Below are 25,931 nucleotides of genomic sequence, written 5' to 3'. Positions count from 1 at the left end.
CCATGTCTCAGATGGACCTGTGGAAACCTATTAAGCCTGAAAATGAGATGTCGTTTCTCTCAACTGGCAACTATAACTTGAAAAATACTGAGCAAGAAAGATGCAGACGCTTATAATTTTCTACTTAACTAAACTAAAAAAGATTTCTCAGGTGAAATAGAAAACAACTGTTTCATGTAAAACTATAATTTATTTGGGACACTGTTCAAAGTTATTGAGTACCAGCTAGCTGGAAAAGCACCTACAATGATCTAGTGGATTTGGCATGGATATGGCCTACAGATCTGTAGTGGGGAGGGAGAAACGGACGTAGTGTCAGTGTGAGCTGTGTGGAAGCTGTGGCTCTGTACTTGCTCAAGAAGTCTCCTAGACGGGAGGTGCCCTTTGGGGATTAAGGCAGTCCTTTTATTTAAAAAGTTAAAAAGCAGGGTATGTTTTGATTACTAGCAACATTCTAGAGGACAATAATTTGTGTTGATCAATTATTAACTCTTACGAGAAAAGCTCAGAAACACACACCTAAGAAGCTTCTTTCATTCTGACTGTTCTGAGCCTGAGAAATAGAATCCACCCTCAGTCAGGCAGGAGCCCAGAGGGAGCCACTTCTCAAGGAAAACACGAGGAAGTTGGTAGAGGACTGGCCATCTGTTGATAGGTCATGATTTTTGCAAAGTGGGCGATTTTAGCAGAAAGGTGGATGGAGTTGCTTAGGTCTGACTCCCCATAGGCATGGACCTCTCCTGCCATTAGGGTTCTGAGATAAATGCCTCTGCCTGCAGGCCAGGCTCCTAGTGCACCACAGCAAGCAGGAACATGACCACTCCTGACTCCACTTCAGACTGAACGTCTGCTCATGCATTTATCAAAGGAAATGTTTACTAAGCACTTGTGTGATAAACACTGTGTACTGGAGACAGCAGGCACACAGATATGAGTGAGACATGATTTCTGTTCTGAAGAACTTCATGAATTGGGGAGAAAGCCATGGAAATACATAACTGTTCATACAGCACCGAGGTGTCAATGGGGTAGGATATTGCTTTTTTCCACCTAGCATCCATTTCCCTTCTGGTTAGGAGAATAATTTTGCTTTAGAGCAGTGGTTTAGAGGGTGATTTTTGTCAGGGCATCTGGCAAGGTCTGATGACATTTTTGGTTGTCACACTGGGGGAGTGAACTACCCTACTACACACTGGACAGGCCCCATAAAAAGAACTTACCTGGTCCCAAAACATCAACAGTGTGCAGGCAGACACCCTACAGTGGGCCAAGAAATAAGGAAGCTCTCCCTGCCCTTGGCTCACCCAGTGAGGTGGCCAGATGTGTTCTTGAGCCGAACGGAGAAAGGTCTATGGCTGGCTGGAGCTGAGCAATCCCAGCACCAGCCCCATGAAGAACACACCCGCTCCTCTGCCAAGCCCCACCGAGCTGCTCTTTCTGGAGCCCTGTTCTAACTTCTTCCTTTGATTCTGTGGCCTCAAAAAAAAAAAAAACTGGTTTTCTGCTTTGATAAGCCAGAGTTGGTTCTATTTCTTTCAAGAAGATTCCCAGTTGATTAAAAAAAAAAAATCAGTTCACCCGTTATTAAAAAGAATTTAATGATGTCTAGGGAACACTGATATCTCTGTCTGATCAAAGACCAACTCTGCAGACCCAGGATTTGTACCTGAAGCAGCTGTTTTTTCATTTAAATGATTCTGTCTTTCCTCCGATTCATAAAGTCTGGGTGATCCACAAGCAAGCTTTTTTTTTTTTTTTTTGAGACGGAGTCTCACTCTGTCGCCCAGGCTGGAGTGCAGTGGTGCAATCTCGGCTCACTGCAAGCTCCGCCTCCCGGGTTCACGCCATTCTCCTGCCTCAGCCTCTCCAAGTAGCTGGGACTACAGGTGCTCACCACCACGCCCAGCTAATTTTTTTGTAGTTTTAGTAGAGACGGGGTTTCACTGTGGTCTCGATCTCCTGACCTCGTGATCCGCCCGCCTCGGCCTCCCAAAGTGCTGGGATTACAAGCGTGAGCCACCGCGCCTGGCCTACACAAGCAAGCTTTAATGCCTGATTTCTACTCCCCACCTTCACTGGAAAAGCAGGGGTTGTTCCTGGACAAAGAGAGAACAGTGTCTCACTGCCACCGAGCCCTGTCAGATGTGGCAGGAGGTATGAGGGGGATAGGAAGAAGCACAGAGGGACTGCCCTCCATAGCTTGGGTCTCCTGAAACTGGATCTTCCCTTGTGGAGTCGGGGAAGGAAGTATCATTGCTTGTGGGTTTCAAAGATGCAAGGGAAGTTCATGGACTGGGTGTCCAAGGCTGCCCAGGAGAGGGGAGGTCTGGGTGCTCTGTGTATGTGGCCAGGTGGATGGACTCCTAACACCAATCAGGAGTGGCCAGTGCCCTGGGCCAAGACACCCAGGACAAATACCTCATCAGTTCTTTAAAATCAAAGCTAAAAAATCAAAATCACAATGAGATACCATTTTACACCAGTTACAATGGTTATTAGTAAAAAGCCAAAAAAATAACAGATGCTGTTGAGGTTGTAGAGAAAAAGGAATGCTTATACACTGTTGGCGGGACTATACATTAGTTCAGCCATTGTGGAAAGCAGTGTGGCAATTCCTCAAAGAGCTAAAAATAGAACCACCATCCGACCCAGCAATCCCATTACTGTTAATATATACAAAAGGAATGTAAGTCATCCTACCATGAAGACATATGCATGTGAATGTTCACTGATGCACTATTCCCAACAGCAAAGACATGGAATCAACCTAAATGCCCATCAATGACAGACTGGTTAAAGAAAATGTGGTACATGTACACCAAGGAATACTATGTAGCTATAAAAAAGAACGAGATCACATCTTTTGCAGAAACATGGATGGAGTTGGAGGCCATTATCCTTAGCAAACTAACGCAAGAACAGAAAACCAAATACTGCATGTTCTTACAAGTGGGAGCTAAATAATGAGAACACATGGACACAAAGGGGAACAAACACACACAGAGGTCTATGTGAGTGTGGAGCATGGGAGGAGGGAGAGGAAAAAAAATAACTATTGGGTACCAGGCTTAGTACCTGGGTAATAACATAATTTGTACAAAAAGCCCCCATGACACAAGTTTACCTATATAACAAACCTGCACATGTACACCGAGCCTAGAAAAAAAAGTTTTTAAAAAAATAAATAAAAGTTAAAAGCTAGTCATATTCTTACATTTCAGCCACAGCACTGGACTTAGTAGAAATTAATTAACTAAGTTCCATTAGCCAGATTTCTATTTAAGGCCTGCAAGTATCAGTTAGGAAACAGTCTGGTGGACCAAAAAGAGCCTCAGGCTCCAAAAAAGAAAATGTCCTGAGGACCCCCGACAGGACAATAGCCCCGTGCGGCCTTGCTGGTCAGCAGAGCAGCCATTCGAATGCAGTTCCACTAACAGCCTTGGGGGCACTGTGCTGGTGTGAATTTGGGGCTGAATGGAACATTATCTGGTTCCGCATGGTATCTTATTATTTGAAATTTCAGGCTATTTCTCTTCTGACTATACAGAAGTTTTCCTTTGAAGGGGTGCCAAGAAAGAACAGAGCGAAAAGAATACCTTTTTCATTTTCTAAATAAAACTTTAGGTGGCTCGAAAGAAGGCAATCTACCCTGATGGTTAGAGCAAGGGTTTAGTAAGAGATTACCCTGGGTTAAACAACTGGTTAAGGACCTCAGACTAATCACTTAACCCCTGCTGGAGGCAATCTAAGTAAAAGTAAAATGTTGGAGTTTAGTATAATGTCTGAAGTTCATAAAACTGGCACAATGTCATCTACTTTGCTAGATTGTTAATAAGGATTAAATAAGATACAGCATTTAACACACAGAAATGCTCAGTAACTCACTATAATAATCAGACCCGAAGATTTATGAAAACCTGCTTCCTAGTTCAAGAGTTGAAGGAGGAGGTTGCTTACTATTTTTGCACAAGTTCAATTCCAAAACATTGATCTGTGATTAAATATCATAAAACTATCATAAAACTCACATCACAAGCTACTATCCAGCTCATAAATCACAGCTTTTTTCTACTTTTTGCCATCTGCTTATTAGGTAACTGTTTTATCTACTAAAAGAAATAAAAGATGGAATTAAAATAAATCCATTTTTCCACCTGCTGACTTCTGTGATAAAAGGGTCTTCACTGGGGTGATGGGGAAGTTCTGAAAATGGATACTGGTGATGGCTCCACAGCACTGTAAGTGTAGGACACTGTGAATGGCCTGGAACTATACATTTAAAAATGGTTAAAATGGCAAATGGTATGGCATGTAGATTTTACCACAATTAAAAAAAGAGATCAGAAATCTCTTTTTAGAACCTGCGATTCACTCAGCTATACAGCTGTCTGTGCTATGCCATCCTCCATTACTAGACATAACAATAACTTGGATGTACCAAAAGGCAGATTATCTAAACAGATTTGGGAGTGAGTGAAAAGGAGGTTTGAGTATTCTCAGCACCATTACCAATTCTAATAATTCATCGTAATAGTTTAATGGCTATTTTTTCTGCTGAAATAATTATATGTGCCAAACTCAGCCTAGACTAAGAATTGTAGCTACAAAGGCTAGCCTGGCAGTTTGAAAAATCTTAAGTGAATTTTATGAGATCAGAATCCTCATTCCAGATCTGTCTCTCCCAAGCCTAGGGCAACTGTATGGCTCACCATCTTGACTTTGAAGTTTTTCTCTGCTACAAGACTGTGGTTACCCACACCCTTTGCTAAAGGTGGATTCTCTCTATCTACAATCAGTTCTTGAGAAAATCAGACTATCAGCCAGGAAGTGAAATTCTCTTCCTTTGAACTAAAAAGACTCTGCTGCTCCCTGTGCTGGATTGGTATCTGTCGGCATTCACATGAGGCTCTCTCTCTCTCTAGAATTATTAACTGAAGTGAAGCCTCTGAACCTGTGTTAGACAGAAGTTGAGCCAGCAAGTACAGTCCCACATATGTGCTCTGTTTACACATTAGTTTATTTTAATTTCATTGTCAGATTTAATAATTCCATTTACAATTACATTTCTGGGTTACAAAACATCTTGCCTTTTGAAGCTCAGTGTCTTCCTTAAACAAACACACCCACACATTAAACATGCACACACCCTCTTAAAATATTAGTGCATTTACAAAAGGGAGGTCTTAGCCTTGAGAACGCAGGTGCTCCTTTCCATTTCTTTCTGCCAAAAAGCTTTCAGCGATTTTAGAGGCTACGTTGGGTAAATATATGAACAAGCCAAAGATTAGGGATTCTATTTACTTGGCTATTATTCTGGGCTGCCTCTATTATTGAAATTGTGTCATAATCCTAGAGCTACTAAATTGTAACTCCGATTCCATAACATGCTTTCCTCATTTATTCCTGCTACGCTGTGCAAGAAAAGCAGCTTTCTGCCAGTGAGCATCCTGTAAAGTTCCAAATCTTGCTTTGTACGCCGTGCATTCATGCCTTTACATTCAACAAATCTTATTTTCCTACAAAATCATTTTACTGTAGGTAAGGCCATTACATACTAGTATATATATTAGCTACTAGTTAGCATACTAGTTGGCACATGCCGCTTTTCAGATTTGTCCCCATGATATCTTACTCTGATAACCCAATAATATATTCTTTGAGCATCACTGTATTCCCAACAAGGACAACTCAGTTGCCAAAAATTATGAAAGAGCAAGGGAAAAAAAATACAGTGGAATATGCATGCACATATTTCAAAGCAAAAACTTCCTGGTATAATGAGAAAGAAGTTGAAGAAATTACCAGCCCACACAGGTGAGTCAGAGTACCTGACTCTGAATCCTAGTTCTAATGTCTGCTGCTATGTGATCTCAAGCAAATAAGTTACTTATGCATCCCTTGGACTGTTTAGAGAGTTAAATGAGATCATACAGCAACGTGCATAGCACTTGGCACATCAAATACACTCAACAAATGCTTTTAGCTGTACTTAGTGTTATTGCTCTCACTATTGTAACAACAACGAACAATAAAATAACAAATGTATGCTTGGTTTGATTAAACTTTTATGACTCCCTCCTATCCATTCAATACTGGCAATATACAAGTAGCAGAAATTAGTTTTATTGAAAGTATTTGACATAAAGGATTACTTATCTCTAGAAAATCAATACACAGGCTATTGCAGCATTTAAATAAAATGTCTATCCTAATGTGAAATGCACGTGCATGAAAAGGAAGACAAAAACAAATCTAGTGTTGAAATTCCACTATTTTGAGTGTGTGATTTAAGATTTTAAGAATTTTGTTAAAGCTCAGTTTTATTTAAACTGCTAGAAAGGGAAATGTAAGTACAGGTTGGCCTTCCTCCTGACCCTAAAGCTTAAACAAAACATACATTTAGTACTGAATGGAAAGAGAGTAAAGAAACTGTGTTACCTGACATACTCTAACTTATGTGATGGGTCACAAAAAGAACTTGATAATGCTATTCAGATATTTGAGATGTGCAAACTCTAAAATTAACCAGGGACTATTCAATAAGAGAAATTTTAATGTAAAGATAAACTATTAAATACAAAACAAAATCAGGTATAGGTATAATTTCTTAATCTAATTTCATTATTAATAATGTTACATCACAGTCATAAAGAAAAAGTTTCTTTTACATTTAGTTGAAAAAGACATAAACAAACACCAGAAGATGTCTTGTAAATGCTCTTTCAGGAAACAATCCAGTTAAACCAAGAGAAATCTTGTTCCTACTTCCTCTAGCAACATTTCATAAAAGAGTTGGCTAGCAAATGTCAATTTCAATTCTTCAACTAAAATCTGCTCTAAATCTCTATAATTATTACTATAATTTAACTTTTTACTGGTACACCTTCTAAATGTAAATTCATCAGTGTATCGCCAACTTGTGATTTCCTCAGCCCTTGAAGCTTGATGCCTGAGGGTGTCAAGCAGGAAAGTTAAGAATCTAGATCCAGGCCAGGTGCAGTGGCTCACGTCTGTAACACTGGCACTTTGAGAGGCCAAGGCGGGCGGATCACTTGAGGTCAGGAGTTCGAGACCAGCCTGGCCAACATGGTGAAACCCCATCTCTGCAAAAAATAAAAAAAAATAGCTAAGTGTGGTCGTGGGCGCCTGTAATCTCAGCTACTCGGGAGGCTGAGGCAGGAGAATCGCTTGAACCTGGGCAGCAGAGTTTGCAGTGAGCCAAGATTGCGCCACTGAGCTCCAGCCTGGATGACAGAGCGAGACTATGTCTCAAAACAAAACAAAACCAAACCTAGAACCAGACCTTTGGGGATACAACATCTGCTTTTCTAACCTGTGTTTAGCCCACTCAACACACTTTTCTTTTTTTTTTTTTGGGAAAGCGTTTCACTCTCGTCGCCCAGTATAACGGCACAATCTTGGCTCACTGCAACATCTGCCTCCCAGGTTCAAGTGATTCTCCTGCCTCAGCCTCCCAAGTAGCTGGGGCTATAGGTACATGGACCACAGCCAGCAAATTTCTGTATTTTTAGTACAGATGGAGTTTCACCATGTTGGCCAGGCTGGTCTTGAATTCCGGACCTCGGGTGATCCACCCACCTCAGCCCCCCAAAGTGCTGGGATTACAGGCATGAGCCACGGTACCAGGCCAGAACACAGTTTTAACCATAAGTTAAGAACACCGTCTATAGGCAGGGTGCAGTGGCTCACACCTGTAATCTCAGCACTTTGGGAGGCTGGGGCAGGTGAATCACTTGAGGTCAGGAGTTGGAGACCAGCCTGGCCAACATGGCAAAACCCAGTCTTTGCTAAAAATACAAAAATAAGCCAGGCATGGTGGCACACGCCTGTAATCCCAGCTACTCAGGAGGCTGAGGCATGACAATCACTTGAACCAAGGAGGCAGAGGTTGTAGTGAGCTGAGATCACCTCACTGCACTCCACCCTGGGTGACAGAGAGAGACTCCCTCTCAAAAAAAAAAAAAAAAAAAAAAAAATTAAAAAAAGGAACACCATCTATAACAAATGACCATCTTCAAAAACATCTTACGATGTTTCCATTAAGCACTCAAAGCACTGAGAGAATGTTACCTACATTCCTTTTAGAAGGTAGTATACACTGACATCATCTAAAAATGGAATCATTAGTATATTTTCTGGAATGAATCTACTACAAGATATTTACTTGAGGAAGAAAAACCTCTTAGACCTCAAAGTCAACCTCTGGACGTATCTCAAAATGGAAGAGGGACTCATTAAATTAATACAGAAAGTAGAAGATGATAGCTTACTATTAGAGAAAACTGTCAAAACAAGCACTACCCACCAAGAGTAACAGTGACAAAACAGAAGTTGAAGAAGAAGGCAGTAATCAAGAGTCTACGGCTAAGAGCTGTCGAGGAGTGCTGTGGGGCAGCAGGGGCTCTGGAGGCAAAAGAGTGTGACTGACTCCTGACTATGCCAGGGAATAGCTCTGAAACAAGACCTTTGCTTCCATACATGCGAAGTGGAGAGGACACGACCCACCAGAGCAGTGTTTGGTGGATCAAAGATGCTGCCCATGACCTACCTGGTACATTTTCACTCTGTCTTTGTCCCTTCGCCTTTCCTGCATGGAGAATCTCCTTCCTGCATGCTGCTTAAACAGAGTACTATCTGAAATCATCTAGGCAGGAACTCTTGATGCCCAGGGCTTATGAAGAGGTGCTTGACTCTGGCCAGTAAGGACCTATTTGGGAATGGATAGCGGACCCCCTTTCTTCTAGTGGTGTCCCCTACTTATTATGCCTGCTATCTAGCTGCTTAACAGTCAGTAGTCGTCTAGTGGGCAGAACCGAGCACTGTACTAGAACAAAAAGTGTCTAAAACACCATTACAGGAAGGAGGAAGGGCAGGATGGGAGTAAGAGAATAGGTGAAAGACTGAACAAGTGTGGAGACAGCACAATGGCTATATATATTTTTTCTTTTACATGATTAAAGAACTTCATGAAAATATTTAGCCTGTGAAATATCCAAAAATATTCATGTGATTAAAAAAAAATTCCTGAACCAGGCAAATAAAAGCCTGTTCCCATTGTAATCATCACAACTTTTTGTTGTTGTTGAGACGCGGTCTCGCTCTGTTGCCCACACTGGAGTGCAGTGGTGTGATCTCGGCCCACCACAACCTCTGCCTCCCGGGTTCAAATGATTCTCCTACCTCAGCCTCCTGACTAGCTGGGACTACAGGCGTGTGCCACTATGCCCAGCTAATTTTTGTATTTTTAGTAGAGAAGGAGTTTCACTATGTTGGCCAGGCTAGTCTTGAACTCCTGACCTTACGACCTGCCTGCCTCGGCTTCCCAAAGTGCTGGTATTACAGGCATGAGCCACTGTGCCCGGCCTGTTTTGTTTTGTTTTGAGCTGGAGTCTCCTTCTGTTACCCAGGCTGGAGTGGGTGCAGTGATGTGATCTTGGCTCACTGCAACCTCCGACTCCCAGGTTCAAGCAACTTTCCTGCCTCAGCCTCCTAAGTAGCTGTGACTACAGGTGCATGCCACCACACCCAGCTAAATCACAACTTTTCTACAGCACAGGAAACAATTGCTCTTTTAAGTCTATTTTGGTATTCACGTATCCACTCATTTCACAAATATTTATTGAATGCCGATGGGCTGAGCCCTGTAATAGGGGCTGCAGATACAGCTGTGAACATGACAGTCAGTTGCCGTCCTATCACAGAGCTTAGACTTTATTGAGGGGCAGAGACCATAAACCAATAAATGAAATAATACATGCTGAAATTAGGAAGTAAATGTTAATATGTGCTATAAAGCAAAAACAAAGCAGGGTAAGGGGGTAGAGAATGTCTGACTACAGGGGAAATGAAGAGACTATTCATAAATGTTTAAACAACCCGTCAAAATTCATCAGAATGATTTACTTCCAACAGCAAAGTTTTACTTGGCATGCTGGTAGTTTTAAATCATCTTATCTTTTAATATTTAATGTATCTGTGTGAGGGGGTTTCCTCCTAAGTCTCTCACAAATGTAAAACACACCCTGGGGTGGGCACTTATCCCAAGCCAAGGCTGGTGCTTTGAGCACATTCTGGCATTTATTTATGCTGAGCCTCCACACACCTGGGGGCACAGATGCTGCTGGCTCAGTCAGGCAGAACCTGTCAGGCGTTAAGGCTTATCTTTCCCTGGAAATCTCTTGATTAAAAAAATAAAAAGCAAAGACACCTTCTAAAAAATAAATTTAGGAATAACCATCCAGACGTAGCGTTCATTTACTGTTCTCCTACAGTGCTGGGCACACCAGCCTTGCCACACAATGCCAATATTTAGAGATTAATCAGGTTGCATAAATGCTAACTGCATGCTTTAAAACAGGAAGTATTAACTACTACTAATTTTCAATGCTATAAGACAATGTAAAACGCCTTTTCTGTTTCAGTATCTGTGTACACCTTTTGACAATAGGGAAATTAATCAAGCTATTGTTAAACAATGACTGTTTATTTAGCTTTCTTATTTTAAATGTCAGCTGTACTTCTGCTGACAGACAGGACTTATTGTTCCTTGATTGTCGTGATGTTTGTATTGTGCAAATAACATCAACGGCAAAGCCTTGCACTAAGCACGTTTTGCCTACTAGGTTAGTAATCAGGTTATTTAAAAAAAAAAAGGCATCAACGCTTATTACTCTTATTACTTAAGCTGCTGTGTCAACAAGACATCAAACTTTCAAGTGGACTAAATATTTTCGGTCAGTTTGAATAAACGTGTCATCCTGTCAATCAGAGCTGTCTAAAACTGAAGTGAGTTTCCCATCATCAGAACTGTATGGGCAAAGAGCTTCCTCCAGCCGGCAAAGGGCTTCCTCCAGCCCATTCTGTATGGAGTCCTTCGCAGTCACTCAGAAACTGAATCCGATGGGCTTGGGAGCTTCCTGAGCTGAATTCTCGCAGTGGCTGAATTGCATAAGGGCTTAATTTCTGCCCCCGTGGCAGTCATAACCATGCAACCATCTCTGTAGCAACTGAAGCAGGGAGCTTGGGGGTCATCCTTGATATCACACTCACTCTCCTCCATACCAACATATATCTGATCTTGTCACTACCTGCCTTAAAAATACTGTAAATGGTTTCTCATAGTCCTCAGAATAAACACCAACTCTCTTTCACAGCATCCACAATGCCCTGCCCGACCTGACGCCCACTTACCTTCCAGCCTCATTTGGTGCCCAATACTCCTCTTTCAATCCCACCTCTGTGCCCCTCCCTCCCCCAAGTGGCACTGAAAAGGCTGCTGGGAAGAAGGGCAACATGGTGGAGTTAAGATGTGGACCAAACCATGAGCAGCAGTGTCACTGCTAAAAACCTTCCCAAGGAGGTTGTTTTTAATTACATTTTAAATTTTAGGATAGTTTTATATTTACTGAAAAATTGTGATGGAGTCAAGAGAGTTCCTCCACACTCCACACTCAGCCAGTTTCCCCTATCATTAATATCTTTCATGGTGTGGCACATTTGTCACAACTCACGAACCAGTACTGACAGAATACTGTTAGCTCCAGGTCCACTTCAGTCAGACTGCCCTGGTGTGATCAAAACTAGTTGTCTTTTTTCTCTTCCAGGACCCACCAGGGGACCACACTACATGTAGCTGCCATGTCTCCTTAGGCTCCTCTAGACTGTGTCAGCTTCTCAGACTTCGTTTTCAATGACCTTGACAGTTTTGAGGAGTACTGCTTAGGCAGTTTGCAGAATGTCCTGAATTTGGTGTGTCTGACGTTTTTCTCATTATGAGACTGGGGTTATGGGTTTCTGGGAGGAAAACTTCTCATCATATTATATCAAGGATGCATACTGTCCACATGACGCATCACTGATGATGACCTTGATCATCTGACTGAGGTCGTATCTGTCATTTCCCCTGCTGTCTCTAGAGTGCTCTGGACGGAAGTCACTCTGCACTGCCCACATAATGAGTGGGGAGTTATGTTCCACTTCCCTGAAGTGGGGAGTATGTACATAAATTACTCGGAACTCTTCTCTATGGGAGATTATTCTATTCTATTCATTTATTCATTTAATCATTTACATCAGTATGGACTCATGGGTACGTATTTAATACTTTGTATCACATCCCAAGACTGTGATTTATTTGGTTGTTGGAGTTGGCCCAGGTTGGGGCACTGGGAGCTCTTTCAGTGGGCTCCTGCTGCGATGACACGTGCGCCCATCACTGTGTGTGGTTCTGGGCACTTCCTTCCTTTCTGGCACTATAAGATGCTTCATGCTCATCTTCTATCTTCCTTGTTCCAGCCCTGGAATCAGCCATTTCTCCAAGGAGCCTTGGTTCCTCTTACTGGAGAATGGTGTAAACCCGATTTCTGGGTGCTGATGTGCTCCGTGCTGCTGGAACTGAGAACGGTTTTTAAAGAAACTAGTAGATAGATATCTTTATTGTTTGTATGAATCTTCTTGGAGTGTGGAGGTGATTCTTTGGAGTATAAACCATAATTCTCTGATTTGTGTCTTGAACAAAAAAATTTAATAAGCTAGATTATATAGGATAATATGGCAAAATCGAGTGTGTTTGGCAGACTATAAATAAAGCTCTACAGAAACGCAAGGTATTATATTTTAATCAGCTTAAGGTAAGGCCCTGTGGGCTTCTAGACTTTGGTTTGGTGAGTCAGTCTGATGTGAAAAAACAAACAAAATCAAGTTTCAGTTTGTTGAGAATTGACTCATTTAGCTACTACCATTTCTTTCCATCTGATCTGATGTTTGGTCCATTTGAAAAACTCCATAAAGTTATTATTTAGTATCTCTACTTGCATACTACTTTTGGCCAGAGACATTCTGATTAGAAAGGAGCATAGAAATAAAGTTGTTTAATATTTACAAATAACCTCCTGGAATGCTAAAATCTTGGACTTTATCCTTTCCCTTCCCCCTCCCCTCAGATTCTTTGTGGAAGAGTTGAAGAAAGAGAGCATAAGGAATTCTGTAACCAGAGGCAGAACCCAAAACTAACTGGGCCACGTCCTGCTTACGTGGCTGTGGGAGAATCTTTCCATCAGGACCACCATGGCTAAAAATGGTTATAAACGAAATTGACAGCTTTGCCACAGAAGTCTAAAGGAGCTTGCAGGAAGAGGAAGATTTTATTGTTGATCAGTGGATGTCAGGCAGGTCTCTCCAATGTCAATGAGAATAGATAGGTTGCAACATTAAAAAAAAAAAAAAAACTTGGAGATCGTTAAGAGAACCATCAGGGCCCAAGACCCACATTGCTTACATCTCTTGCCTTCTAAAGGCCAGGTCACTTTCATGTCAGAATTTAAGGATCAACAGAGAAAATGTGGGCAAGGCAGCACTGAGGGTATGAACCCTAAGATTCATTATTTATAAAAATAGGGACAATATGACCTGTGTTACAGGGGATACTTATCAGAGGATAAGCAAAATCTGAACCTAAAAACTCAATAAGAGGCATTTACCTAAATATTTTACATAACATAAAACACAAAAAAACCAAATAGTTTACAGAGGGCAATATGAAAACTTGCATGAGTAATACAACTGCCATTCACAAACTGCTGAACTAATATAATTTTCATTCCTAATGTCTATATAATTCTACCTGTCTATTTGCTGTAGTAAGAAACAATTCTGCTTCCTAGTGGGGGCAAAGTATTACTTCCTTGCTACTCACAAACCTCAGCATATCTGTCTTTTTAGAAAACTGCACATTTTCTGAAGTGACTGTAATGGAAACTGAACCTTAGATCATGCTCACCATAGCATACTTAACAAATATTCTAGTATATATTTTATAAAATGGTAAAATGAATGGAAATGCCATGTCATCATGGTTTATTTTAAGCAAAAACCTTAAGTTATCTTATTACTCAGAAATGTGATTTAACATAAGCCAAAAACCATTGTGGGGGTATGAGATGAACAGCAGAAAACCTTAACATTGACAATGAGAGTTAAACCTCACCCCAGATGTCTCAGCAATTAAGAAAGTTGGTTTCAGTCAGGTATGGCCACATGTGTGTAGTGGAGGATTAAGTGACTGAATGTCGTGCCTATAATATATATCTTTATGTAAGCTACGAATGTGTTTAAGAATAGACAAGGCCATACCGTCAATCTGCAACACTACTGCCACCCGTCTGTACACACACCCCACCCCCTTTAGAGATTAAATAAAGGAGAAGCAGATTAAAAAGAAGTGTCTTGGGCCAGGCAAGGTGGCTCAGGCCTGTAGCCCCAGCACTTTGGGAGACCGAGGAGCACGGATCACCTGAGGTCAGGAGTTCGAGACCAGCCTGGCCAACATGGCAAAATCCCATCTCTACTAAAAATACAAAAATTAGCTGGGCATGGTGGCACACGCCTGTGGTCCCAGCTACTCAGCAGTCTGAGGCAGGAGAAGTGCATAAACCCAGGAGGTGGAGATTGCAGTGAGGGGAGATCGTGCCACTGCACTCCAGCCTGGGCAGTAGAGATTCCATCTCAAAAAAAATTTTTAAAAAATAAGAAAAAAAAAGAAGTGTTTTGAAGTCAAATCACATTTTACCTCCCGCAAGGAAATTAAGTGACTTTCCTAAGTAATTTATAGATAGTAAGTAGCAGAGTCACTGACTGCCAATCCAATTCTATTTCATCATGTGATTGCTTTCTTTCTCTGGGGAAGAAAATACTGTTTTAATCACCATTATGTTGCCTTCAAATGGTATTTGGTGTGTTAGGCTTTTTAAGAAAAGCCCCTGCTGCTGCAACTTGTCTTTTTTCCTGTGAGGATCACTCTATGTAAAGTTAAGTAATGGAAAACTGCTGAATAAATACCTTGCAGCCAAGAGTTAGAGAGCATAGATACATGGTTGCCTAGCAGTGGCCTTTAACTGATGAATGTAAAGCAAACATCAGGGAAAAAAGAAAGTAGAGGAATCCTGTGTGCTCAGGGACTTCCTTGAATAGGGTGTTGGCCTCTAGCTGGTGAGGACTAGAAATGGCCGAGGGACTCAGAGCCCTGAGCAGAGCCCTGTTCCCAAGGGATGACTCATTCTGAAAAAGACAAACAATCTAAAAGTTTGCCTATGTAGAACTTATTATCCAAAGATCAAAAGCATTCCCTATTTGACTTCTCTGAATTTGTATCATTCAAAGAGCACAAGTATGAATACAAAGGTATTCTGACCCTAAGAAACACAGTCTTATAACTAAGAAGGTAAAAAAATTTGTGATTTGGTTAGGGAGGTACACGGTTTGAAGGCAGGTATTCTATTTCTTTCCATTTTGCTATGTAATATAATTCTTTACATTTATCCAGGTAGCAGTTAAACAAAAATATATAAGGTACCCATAAAAAGTTACATTTTCATAGAAGAATACTGCCAACGAGATCCTGTATGCTTTTACATTACAAATCTCAGTAATTTCACCCATCACTCCTGGTGATACCCCAGTGTTAAGGCTGTGAGCCAACACCTAAGACCTGCTGTTTTGGGGTACAGGCTGACTGCCTCCAAGAAAATGAGAAGCCACTACTATGGGTCTTAGCTTACAAATCCAGCCCTATGAAGTGACAACTGGCATAACCCTCTTTGCATGTCCCTCATTCATCTCTGACATGAAACAAATCATGTGAATTAATGAGATCTGTCAGAACAGCATTAAGAAAAATATTAAAATGTAAAAGCAGAATTGTTCTATTGTTTGTGTTAACTAAAATCTGAATACTTAATCATCTCTGGTTTGAATGATGGACTTCTTTTTCTCTCGTGTGAATTTTAGCGCAGAAAATATTAAGTTTCTTAACACAAAATTGTTTTGGATAGAGAAAATAATTTTTGAGAGTTAGTTGCAACATTCTGGGAAGCCAACTAGAAAAGCACACCAGCCAAAAGATAAACACTGACAAAGATTTACATTTTTTTCTTTTGATGGCATCTCCTATCAGCAAATGTTGAGATGCAGCAGCATAGCCTGGGAAAGCATGAGCCAAGCACGGCTGCCAGGAACACACACCTCACAGAAACTCACCGCTTATTTCCGCCTTAGCTCGGGGTGGCCTGGCGCTACCAACCACCAGCCAAAAGTACACAGTGTACCCAATCAGTAGTTTATTATGATGTGCCTATTGTTTCACTTTTGCCTGGGTTTGGAACAGACGCTGAAGTAGATGTCTTGTCCGACAGTACAGGCAGCTGAAGAGCTTGGTCTGCCGCCTGAGGTCCCGGTTCAATCCCTGGCTCTTCCACATACTGCCTTGTTACATAAGCAGAGGGCCTGACCTGTTTATTGTCTATAAAATGGGGATCATAACTCCTACCTCATAGGGTTACTAAGAAGAGTCAATCAACAGAAACATGGAAATCCCTAAAACCGTCCCCAAAGGTGGCAAAGTTCAATAAGGGCCAGTAAGGACTAGCTGTAAATGATGGCTGTGTCAGCATGCACACTTCCTCACTCTTCACAAAGCTGATGGAATGAATGCAATCTCCAAAAGAGCAGGATGTTTGTCTAAGCGTCTTTCACTACTTCACCTCTGGCACACAAAATCATGTCTGGCACATAATTAGCACTTCACAAATATTTGCTGAATAAATGAATGGCTGAAGGCACTTCACAAATAGTTGCTGAATAAATGAATGGCTGAAGGCAAGAATCTGGAATTCTGCTAAAAAGGACTACAGGCATTAGATTTAACAGTCTCAGGCAAGACGACATTTAAGTCACACTCATGACTACTCAGACCCACTCAATTACTACAATGAAAACACTTCTCCAATATTGAAAGTTATTTCCTATATGCACTTTTTCAGATAGCCAGAAAACTTTTCAGATAGTCAAGCTCAGCTGCAAATATAACCATCAATATATTGTGATTATCTAGCAACATTCATATCTTCCTATATTTATAAGAATGTTTCAATGTTCTTATATTCATACATGAGAAATCATGATCACTTCCACTTACAATTAAATTTTCAGTAAAAATACTCAAATAAAAAATTACTGAGAAAATTACATAGAAAAAAAGAATTGTGATACCTTAAAGATATTAAGTTCTAATTTTTCAACAGGTAAAAAAAAAAATCTAACCCAATGTCTTGGAATTTCTTGAAAATATGTAGTTTTAAACTTTCAGAAAAAGAAATAAAGGAATAAAAAATAAATGAGTTCTTTAGGCTAAAAAAAGCACTGTGACCTGTTAAAATCTAAAGGAAAATTTTCTAAGAGTTTATGACAAATAACAAATTTTTCTATTAGAGTATAAGTAACATTTTGAAAGCTAAACCCTGAATCTTTATCCTGGCATTTGAATAAATCATGGCAACTAAACATTAATTTACTTAGGACACAGTGAGACAGATGCTTAGAACACAATGCACAGCTAAGACATTTCTTATTTATTTATTTATTTATTTATTTATTTATTTATTTATTTATTGTTTTGAGAAGGAGTTTTGCTCGTGTTGCCCAGGCTGGAGTGCAATGGCACAATTTCAGCTCACTGCAACCTCTGCCTCCTGGGTTCAAGTGATTCTCCTGTCTCAGCCTCCCGAGTAGCTGGGATTACAGGCGTCTGCCACCACGCCCAGCTACTTTTTGGATTTTTAGTAGAGACAGGGTTTCACCATGTTGGCCAGGCTGGTCTCGAACTCCTGACCTCAGGTGATCCACCCATCTTGGGGCCTCCCAAAGTGCTGGGATTACAGGCATGAACCACCCACCTGGCCTAAAACATTTTCTTTAAATGAAAAAAACGTATGGAGAAAACATAAAATCAGCTCTTATTATAGATGGTGCCATTTTGGTTTTTTTTACCTTCAACCATGAGCATGGGCTCCCTGCCTCCACCGTGGGCCAGCATCTCCCTGCGATAGCGCTCCCCGGCAGCCCTGGGGAAGAGAGGATCTGTTACAGACTCCTGCTTGCACACACTTGTCTTGAATTCTCAAAGAAAGCCACACTGATGCCATATTCATAAAAGCTGCCACCATGTGACAATTTGGCCCCTATTTTCTTGCTTCTAAAAATCAAATTCTGGCTTTTAAATTGTTCTAAAATAAATTAAATCAGGTGTGACATATTCCCTGTAAGAGGATAACTATACTTTTGGCTATCTGTTTTGTTAACAAGAGACCTCACTTTATAAAAATAATTACTTTATGTATTATACAATAGCTGTCCCCAATCTTTTTGGCACCAGGGACTGGTTTTGTGAAAGACAATTTTTCCACAGACCAGGGTTGATGGGGGAGGGATGGTTTCAGGATGATTCAAGAACATTACATTTATGGTGCACTTTATTATTACATTATACACTGTAATATATAGTGAAATAATTATACAACTCACCATAATGTAGAATCAGTGGGAGCCCTGAGCTTGTTTTTCTACAACTAGGTGGTACCATCCAGGGGTGATGGGAGACAGTGACAGATCATCAGGCCTCAGATTCTTATAAGGAGTGCCCATCCTAGATCCTTGTGAGAGGATCATAAGGATCACATGTGCAGTTCACAATAGGGTTCCTGCTCCTGTGAGAATCTAATGCTGCCACTGATCCAACAGGAGATGGATGGGGAGCGGCTACAAATACAGATGAAGCTTCACTCGCTCACCCACCACCACACCTCCTGCTGTGTGGCCCAGTTCCCAGTACCAGTCTACGGCCTGGGAGTTGGGGACTCCTGTTATAGAATAAGTAAAATATTATATTTTATTCTCTATAAAAATAGTTTTAGGATTATTTTAAACGAGGCTTGAAAGTATACCATTAAGAAATAATGTGTGATGGCACCTAATAAAGCAGAGAAAAAGAACACACTAAAGAAAGAGTGAAGGAAGAGAAGCTGGCAGGAAAACGTTAATTACACCAGAAAACCTTGATTCAGAATAACAGTTAACAGATCAGCAAACTCCACTCGAGTGTGCTGGTGGTAAAGGCACAGCGGAGGCTGCCTTGTTCCTGTCTTCTGGTACTCTGTGTCACCTGGATATGCCCAGCTGACAGAGTTCCACAAGGAACACTGTTTATGACAATACGTGAAGGTAGGTTTGGAATAATTTTTGTAGACATAAATCCTCCAAACTAATGGGGCCTAGAAACAAGGTATTTAGTACTACTCTTTCGTATTTTATGAAAAATGCAATTCCTTTAACAAACATGACTACACACTATGATGACATAGGTTAAATAAATTTTGATATTGTTTCCATTTAAGAAGCTCTGGAGCCTCTTTACATGTGGGTCATTTTGTGAAGATGGTCTTTAATCAGATTTTTTGATAGCATTACAGTATCAGAAACATGCTGACATCAAACACCAGCCCTGGTCGCATCCTGAAGTGAGTGCTAAGCAAAGCAGGAAGCCTGGACTGAGGTGGCGCCCCCCCTCAGGAGCAGGGGTGGCTGAGAGGCCCTGCCTGACTCCCGGCCTGGGGTGCTCTGAGGCCCTTCTCAGCCATGGGATGTAGTGCCCTGACCCTAAATCAAATCCCTCCCCACAGGCCTCTAGCTCTCCTGGCTTGCCTCAGCTCTGCAATGCCTGGCTTTCTGATGTAGGCTCCAGCCTGGTTATTTTTCAGGAGTGAGATCAAAAAGGAGACTTTGACAGAGGTTAGAAATGTTCTAGTCCAGTGAGCATTTTTACTAGCTTACTTTAATATGCCCATAAAAGTATGGCAACTACATGTCTAGGCAAGAATGTACACGTAAACAAGATATAAATATTTAGAAATGTATATATTTTAAAGTATGTGCTTTTCTAGTAAAGTATACTTCAAACAAGATGATATTTTGCCTGTTTTACAGAAATCTACAGTAAAAAGTTATAATCCCTGAAACTGATTTACTGATGGCAAGTTTGGCTACAGATCCTTTAAAAATAAAATCTGAAGAGCAGACCAAATGTCTACAGTCTGCAAAGGGCAGAAGACAAAATATATGTGAGTACCAAGCTGGAAAATATTTAAAAATTCTATGACATCACATTCAGACTCAAAGAATTTGAAACAAATGTGATTATTAACTGCTGAGAAAAATCCAAGTCTACGTCAAATTGTATAAAAGACTGAGAGGGGTGAGGTAGAGGTGGGAGGGAGAAGAAATCAGGAATGAAAAGACCTAGATTATAGTCTTAGTCCAGTTTTTAATGGTGAAGTCTGAACAAATTGTTTTCTCTGAGCCTCAGTTTTCTCTTATAAAAAGTGCTGGTTTATGCCAAGACTGCTGTGAATACTATGTGAAAACTCTAAAAACCAAGATAAAGCAGTAAAAATAGCACTCATCAGCCAAAGTTCCCTGAAAAGAATTTGGAGATGTAGTTATTTGTGTGGTGAGAAGATAAATGCTATAAACAACTCTGACATCAGATTATAATTACTGGTTTTCTTTCAAAGAAGGAGCCTTCTAAGGAATCATAGGACCCAAACTTGACAACCTCTTGGTTCCTATTGTTATAGGGAGTCCTGTTAGGAGGATCAGGAGGCCAAATCAGGGAGCAAAGAGAAGATCTACATCTCTCCAGCCAGCATGGGATCCTCCGCACCTCCCCAGACAGCACGGGATTCCTTGCACCCTTCACCCAGCACAGGACCCCACGCACCTCCCCAGAAAGCACAGGATCCCCCAACCCCACCAGAGAGCACAGGATCGCCCGCAACCCCTCAGCCAGCACAAGATCCCATACCTCCCCAGACAGCACGGGATCCCCTGCATCCCCCAGACAGCACGGGATCCCCACACCCCCCCCCCAGACAGCACGGGATCCCCTGCATCCCCCAGCCACAGCACAGAATCCCTCACATCCTCCAGGAAGCAAGGGATCTCCTGTACCTCTCCACCCGATGGAAGTTTAACCACTACCTGGCCTTTAGAAAGAGATTGGGAAAGCAGGATTACTGATCCTAGGCACCCCTACTTCCTCCCGACAATGCCCCCAGCCTCTCCAGTGCCTTGTTCTGCCTCCATTCTGTGGAAAGAGGTGGGCATCCCGTATCACGTGGTGATTTCAGAAAAGCCAAGAAAACCCACAGGAGCAGCAGGGGCTGCTTCACGTAGCACAAGAGCCCTCATACAAGGGTTCCCTCAGGCACCACACAGCCACCTTTACACAGTGGCTGCAGGGTAGGGAGATGTCCAGGGCCACCGGTCAGCTGCAGGAAGCAGGAGCAAGCTTGGGTGGGAATGGCCAAATGGGGTGAGGCTGTGTGGGGAGCCTGCCACTTTCTGCCAGGTTTGGCTGTGTTCTGTGGGCTGCAGTTCTCCAAGCCCGACTTCAGATGTAATAGAGTAGGGAATTACTGTGGTCCAAGGCGGAGACATTTTAGAACTTACTCCCTTACCTGTTGAAAGGATCCTGTAGAAAACACTCCTTCCAAACCATGGAGGCGACCGCTCTGGACATGAGGTAAGAGTAATATTTAGCACCATACCCCACGAGGTGGCTGAATCGCAGCTGCCAGGCCTGCCAAGAACAGAGACACACAGCACGGGACACAAGTCAGTTTCCACTTGGAAAATATCACATGTGAGAACACAATGGAGACACACACAGAGACGTGGAAATGTTTTCATTTGCATTTTACCCTAGAAGGCTATGTCACCTATGATATCAATATTTTCGCATTTTATACACTGTTAGGGGCTGAACTGTGTCTCCTCAAAATTCACATGTTGAAACCCAAAGCCATACCTCAGAATGTGACTTATTAGGAGACAGGGCCTCCAAAGAAGTGATTAAGTAAAAGCAAAGCTCTTAGACTGCGCCCTCGCCCAATCTCACTGGTGTCTTGGAAGAGGAGGAAAGGTGGATGCCAGGGTGTGGGCACAGAGGAAAGGCTGTCTGCAAGCCAAAGAGGCCTCGGGAGAAGCCAGATCTGCTGACACCTTGGTCTGGACTTCCAGCCTCCAAAACAGTGGGAAGTAAATTTCTGTTGTTTAAGCCACATAGTCTCTGGTATTTTGGCAGCCCTAGCACACTAAGACATACACAAAGAAAATTTTGTATCACATAAATATAATCATATACAGATGTATATGTTTTGCTCCAAATATATGGTTATTCTTCTTCATTAAATGAGTTTAATTACACTGATTTTTTTATACATTTCACATGACTATCTACAAAAACAGTAAAGTCAGGAGTTTATTTATTTTTAATAATTTAGTTCAGAGAGTTGTACTCTGCAATGATTCTCTGTTGCATGACCTGCTATTCATGAACTGCTATTCATGAACTAGTTTTTGTAACACAAAATCCTTCCATGTTTTTACCATAATTACATTTTATGACAAAACAAAAAGTCACAGAGCAGAAGAAAAATGGAACAGAATTTAAAAATCGTAAATATATAAAGGGGGTAATCTGGGAATGCATTCTTTTTTTTTTTTTTTTTTAGAAGAGACAAACGCTAAGAACCAAAGATAACCACCAGCAACTTGCCTCTCAGTGGAAGAAGAGTGAACAAACTGTTGTCCCTCCTTCTCTAAGCTCCTTCCACTTATTTTCTAATCATAAGAAGGAAGAAGCGGACACCTAATTGTTTTGTACAAGTTCATCACTCTGGGATTCACTTCTGTGACAGAAACATAGAGAAGACAGCCTAGAGATGGTGGCAGGAGTGCCAATGGTGGAGCCGGGTGGATGTGCACATCTGTCCTGACCCACTTGGAATGCCTGGTCATCGACATTGGAGGAGAGAATTTGGAGTCTGGCACAGAGAGAGAGCATCCATTCTGTCTTAGGACAATGATGTAGTTATGATAGGAAAAGCCACATGGTTCATGGAAGGACACTGTTCCACTGGAAACTTCTTTTCCTGTGAATACTGCTCTTTTTCTGTTGCTAAAGTGAAAACATCTCCATTCCGACTCATCAGCAGGTGCAGGGCTATGCAAGCACAGCACACGAGCTTGCGATGGTATATCTGCTGTAATGTCACCCCAGCCAAAGCTGGGACTATGAAAACTGTCCTCAAAGGCAACACTTAGGACTTTAACATTTTTACTTTTCTGAAACAAATCTGACATGGCAATCATCCACTTTCTTCTGTCTTTATCTGACATAAACATTTCTTTTAAAAAATAGAAGCTTGGGCGGGCACAGTGGCTCACACCTGTAATCCCAGCACATCAGGAGGCCGAGGCAGCTGGGTCACTTGAGGCCAGGAATTCAAGACTAGCCTGGCCAACATGGTGAAACCCTGTGTCTACTAAACATACAAAAATTAGCCAGGCGTGGCGGTACATGACTGTAATCTCAGCTACTTGGGAGGCTGAAGCAGGAGAATTGCTTGAACCTGGGAGGCGGAGGTTGTAGTGAGCCAAGATTGCGCCACTGCACTCCAGCCTGGGCGACAGAGCAAGAATCTGTCTCAAAAAAATAATAAAAATTAAAAAATAAATAAACTTTTTTAAAAAGCTGAACTTTTTTTTTTTTTAACTGTGATAACAACACTCTAACAAATCTGTTAACTCCCCAGAAAATAAAGAATAAACAAAGTATAATCCTTGCTACAGATGGTGGAGCCAAGATGGCCGAATAGGAACAGCTCCGGTCTACAGCTCTCAGCGTGAGCGACACAGGAGACGGGTGATTTCTGCATTTCCGTTTGAGGTACTGTTTCATCTCACTAGGGAGTGCCAAACAGTGGGTGCAGGACAGTCGGTGCAGTGCACCGTGTGTGAGCCGAAGCAGGGCGAGGCATTACCTCCCTCGGGAAGCGCAAGGGGTCAGGGAGTTCCCTTTCCTAGTCAAAGAAAGGGGTAACAGAAGGCACCTGGAAAATTGGGTCAGTCCCACCCTAATACTGAGCTTTTCCAACAGGCTTGGAAAATGGCACACCAGGAGATTGTGTCCCGCACCTGGCTCAGAGGGTCCTATGCCCACGGAATCTCGCTGATTGCTAGCACAGCAGTCTGAGATCAAACTGCAAGGCGGCAGCCAGGCTGGGGGAGGGGCGTCCGCCATGGCCCAGGCTTGCTTAGGTAAACAAAGCAGCCAGGAAGCTCGAACTGGGTGGAGCCCACCACAGCTCAAGGAGGCCTGCCTTCCTCTGTAGGCTCCACCTCTGGGGGCAGGGCATAGACAAACAAAAAGTCAGCAGGAACCTCTGCAGACTTAAATGTCCCTGTCTGACAGCTTTGAAGAGAGTAGTGGTTCTCCCAGAATGCAGCTGGAGATCTGAGAACAGGAAGACTGCCTCCTAAAGTGGGTCCCTGACCCCCGAGCAGCCCAACTGGGAGGAATCCCCAGTAGGGACAGACTGACACCTCACTCGGCCAGGTACTCCTCTGAGACAAAACTTCCAGAGGAACTATCAGACAGCTGAATTTGTGGTCTCATGAAAATCCGCTGTTCTGCAGCCACCGCTGCTGACACCCAGCCAAACAGGGTCTGGAGTGGACCTCTAGCAAACTCCAACAGACCTGCAGCTGAGGGTCCTGTCTGGTAGAAGGAAAACTAACAAACAGAAAGGACATCCACACCAAAAACCCATCTGTACATCACCATCATCAAAGAACAAAAGTAGATAAAACCACAAAGATGGGGAAAAAACAGAGCAGAAAAACTGGAAACTCTAAAAAGCAGAGCACCTCTCCTCCTCCAGAGGAACACAGTTCCTCACTAGCAATGGAACAAAGCTGGACGGAGAATGACTTTGATGAGTTGAGAGAAGAAGGTTTCAGACAATCAAACTACTCCGAGCTATGGGAGGAAATTCAAAACAATAGCAAAGAAGTTAAAAACTTTGAAAAAAAATTAGACAAATGGATAACTAGAATAACCAATGCAGAGAAGGGCTTAAAGGAGCTGATGGAGCTGAAAGTCAAGTTTCGAGAACTACTCAAAGATTGCAGAAGCCTCGGCAGCCGATGCGATCAACTGGAAGAAAGGGTATCAGTGATGGAAGACAAAATGAATGAAATGAAGCGAGAAGGGAAGTTTAGAGAAAAAAGAATAAAAAGAAACGAAGAAAGCCTCCAAGAAATTTGGGACTATGTGAAAATACCAAACCTACGTCTGATTGGTGTACCTGAAAGTGACAGGGACAATGGAACCAAGTTGGAAAACACTCTGCAGGATATTATCCAGGAGACTTCCCCAATCTAGCAAGGCAGGCCAACATTCAGATTCAGGAAATACAGAGAATGCCACAAAGATACTCCTTGAGAAGAGCAACTCCAAGACACATAATTGTCACATTCACCAAAGTTGAAATGAAGGAAAAAATGTTAAGGGCGGCCAGAGAGAAAGGTCGGGTTACCCACAAAGGGAAGCCCATCAGACTAACAGCTGATCTCTCCGCAGAAACTCTACAAGCCAGAAGAGAGTGGGGGCTGATATTCAACATTCTTAAAGAAAAGAATTTTCAACCCAGAATTTCATATCCAGCCAAACTAAGCTTCAGAAGTGAAGGAGAAATAAAATACTTTACAGACAAGCAAATGCTGAGTGATTTTGTCACCACCAGGCCTGCCCTAAAAGAGCTCCTGAAGGAAGCACTAAACATGGAAAGCAACAACCGGTACCAGCTCCTGCAAAAACATGCCAAATTGTAAAGACCATTGAGGCTAGGAAGAAACTGCATCAACTAACGAGCAAAATAACCAACTAACATCATAATGACAGGATCAAATTCACACATAACAATATTAACTTTAAGTGTAAATGGGCTAAATGCTCCAATTAAAAGACACAGACTGGCAAATTGGATAAGGAGTCAAGACCCATCAGTGTGCTGTATTCAGGAAATCCATCTCATGTGCAGAGACACACACAGACTCAAAATAAAGGGATGGAGGAAGATCTATCAGGTAAATGGAAAACAAAAAAAGGCAGGGGTTGCAATCCTAGTCTCTGATAAAATAGACTTTAAACCAATAAAGATTAAAAGAGACAAAGAAGG

General features: G+C 41.9%; 1 protein-coding gene across 3 annotated transcripts in view; it reads right to left on the bottom strand.

The window, feature by feature from the left end:
* The window catches only part of MIPEP (mitochondrial intermediate peptidase), a 170,961-nt gene that overhangs the window by 8,683 nt on the left and 136,347 nt on the right, over positions 1-25,931 (bottom strand). For 2 of the 3 annotated variants that reach the window (XM_055244079.2, XM_063618840.1), the window contains exons 17-18: positions 21,366-21,487; positions 17,842-17,915 (exon numbers count right to left, since the gene is read on the bottom strand). In XM_055244079.2, coding sequence (XP_055100054.1) covers positions 17,842-17,915; positions 21,366-21,487 — 196 coding nt within the window. Of the gene's footprint in view, positions 1-17,841; positions 17,916-21,365; positions 21,488-25,931 lie in introns of those variants that run through there. The other variant, XR_008651193.2, reaches the window with a different exon arrangement.

Source organism: Symphalangus syndactylus, chromosome 15, assembly GCF_028878055.3.
Source record: "Symphalangus syndactylus isolate Jambi chromosome 15, NHGRI_mSymSyn1-v2.1_pri, whole genome shotgun sequence".
Lineage (NCBI taxonomy): Eukaryota > Metazoa > Chordata > Mammalia > Primates > Hylobatidae > Symphalangus > Symphalangus syndactylus.
This window is presented reverse-complemented; position numbering and strand designations above follow the sequence as displayed.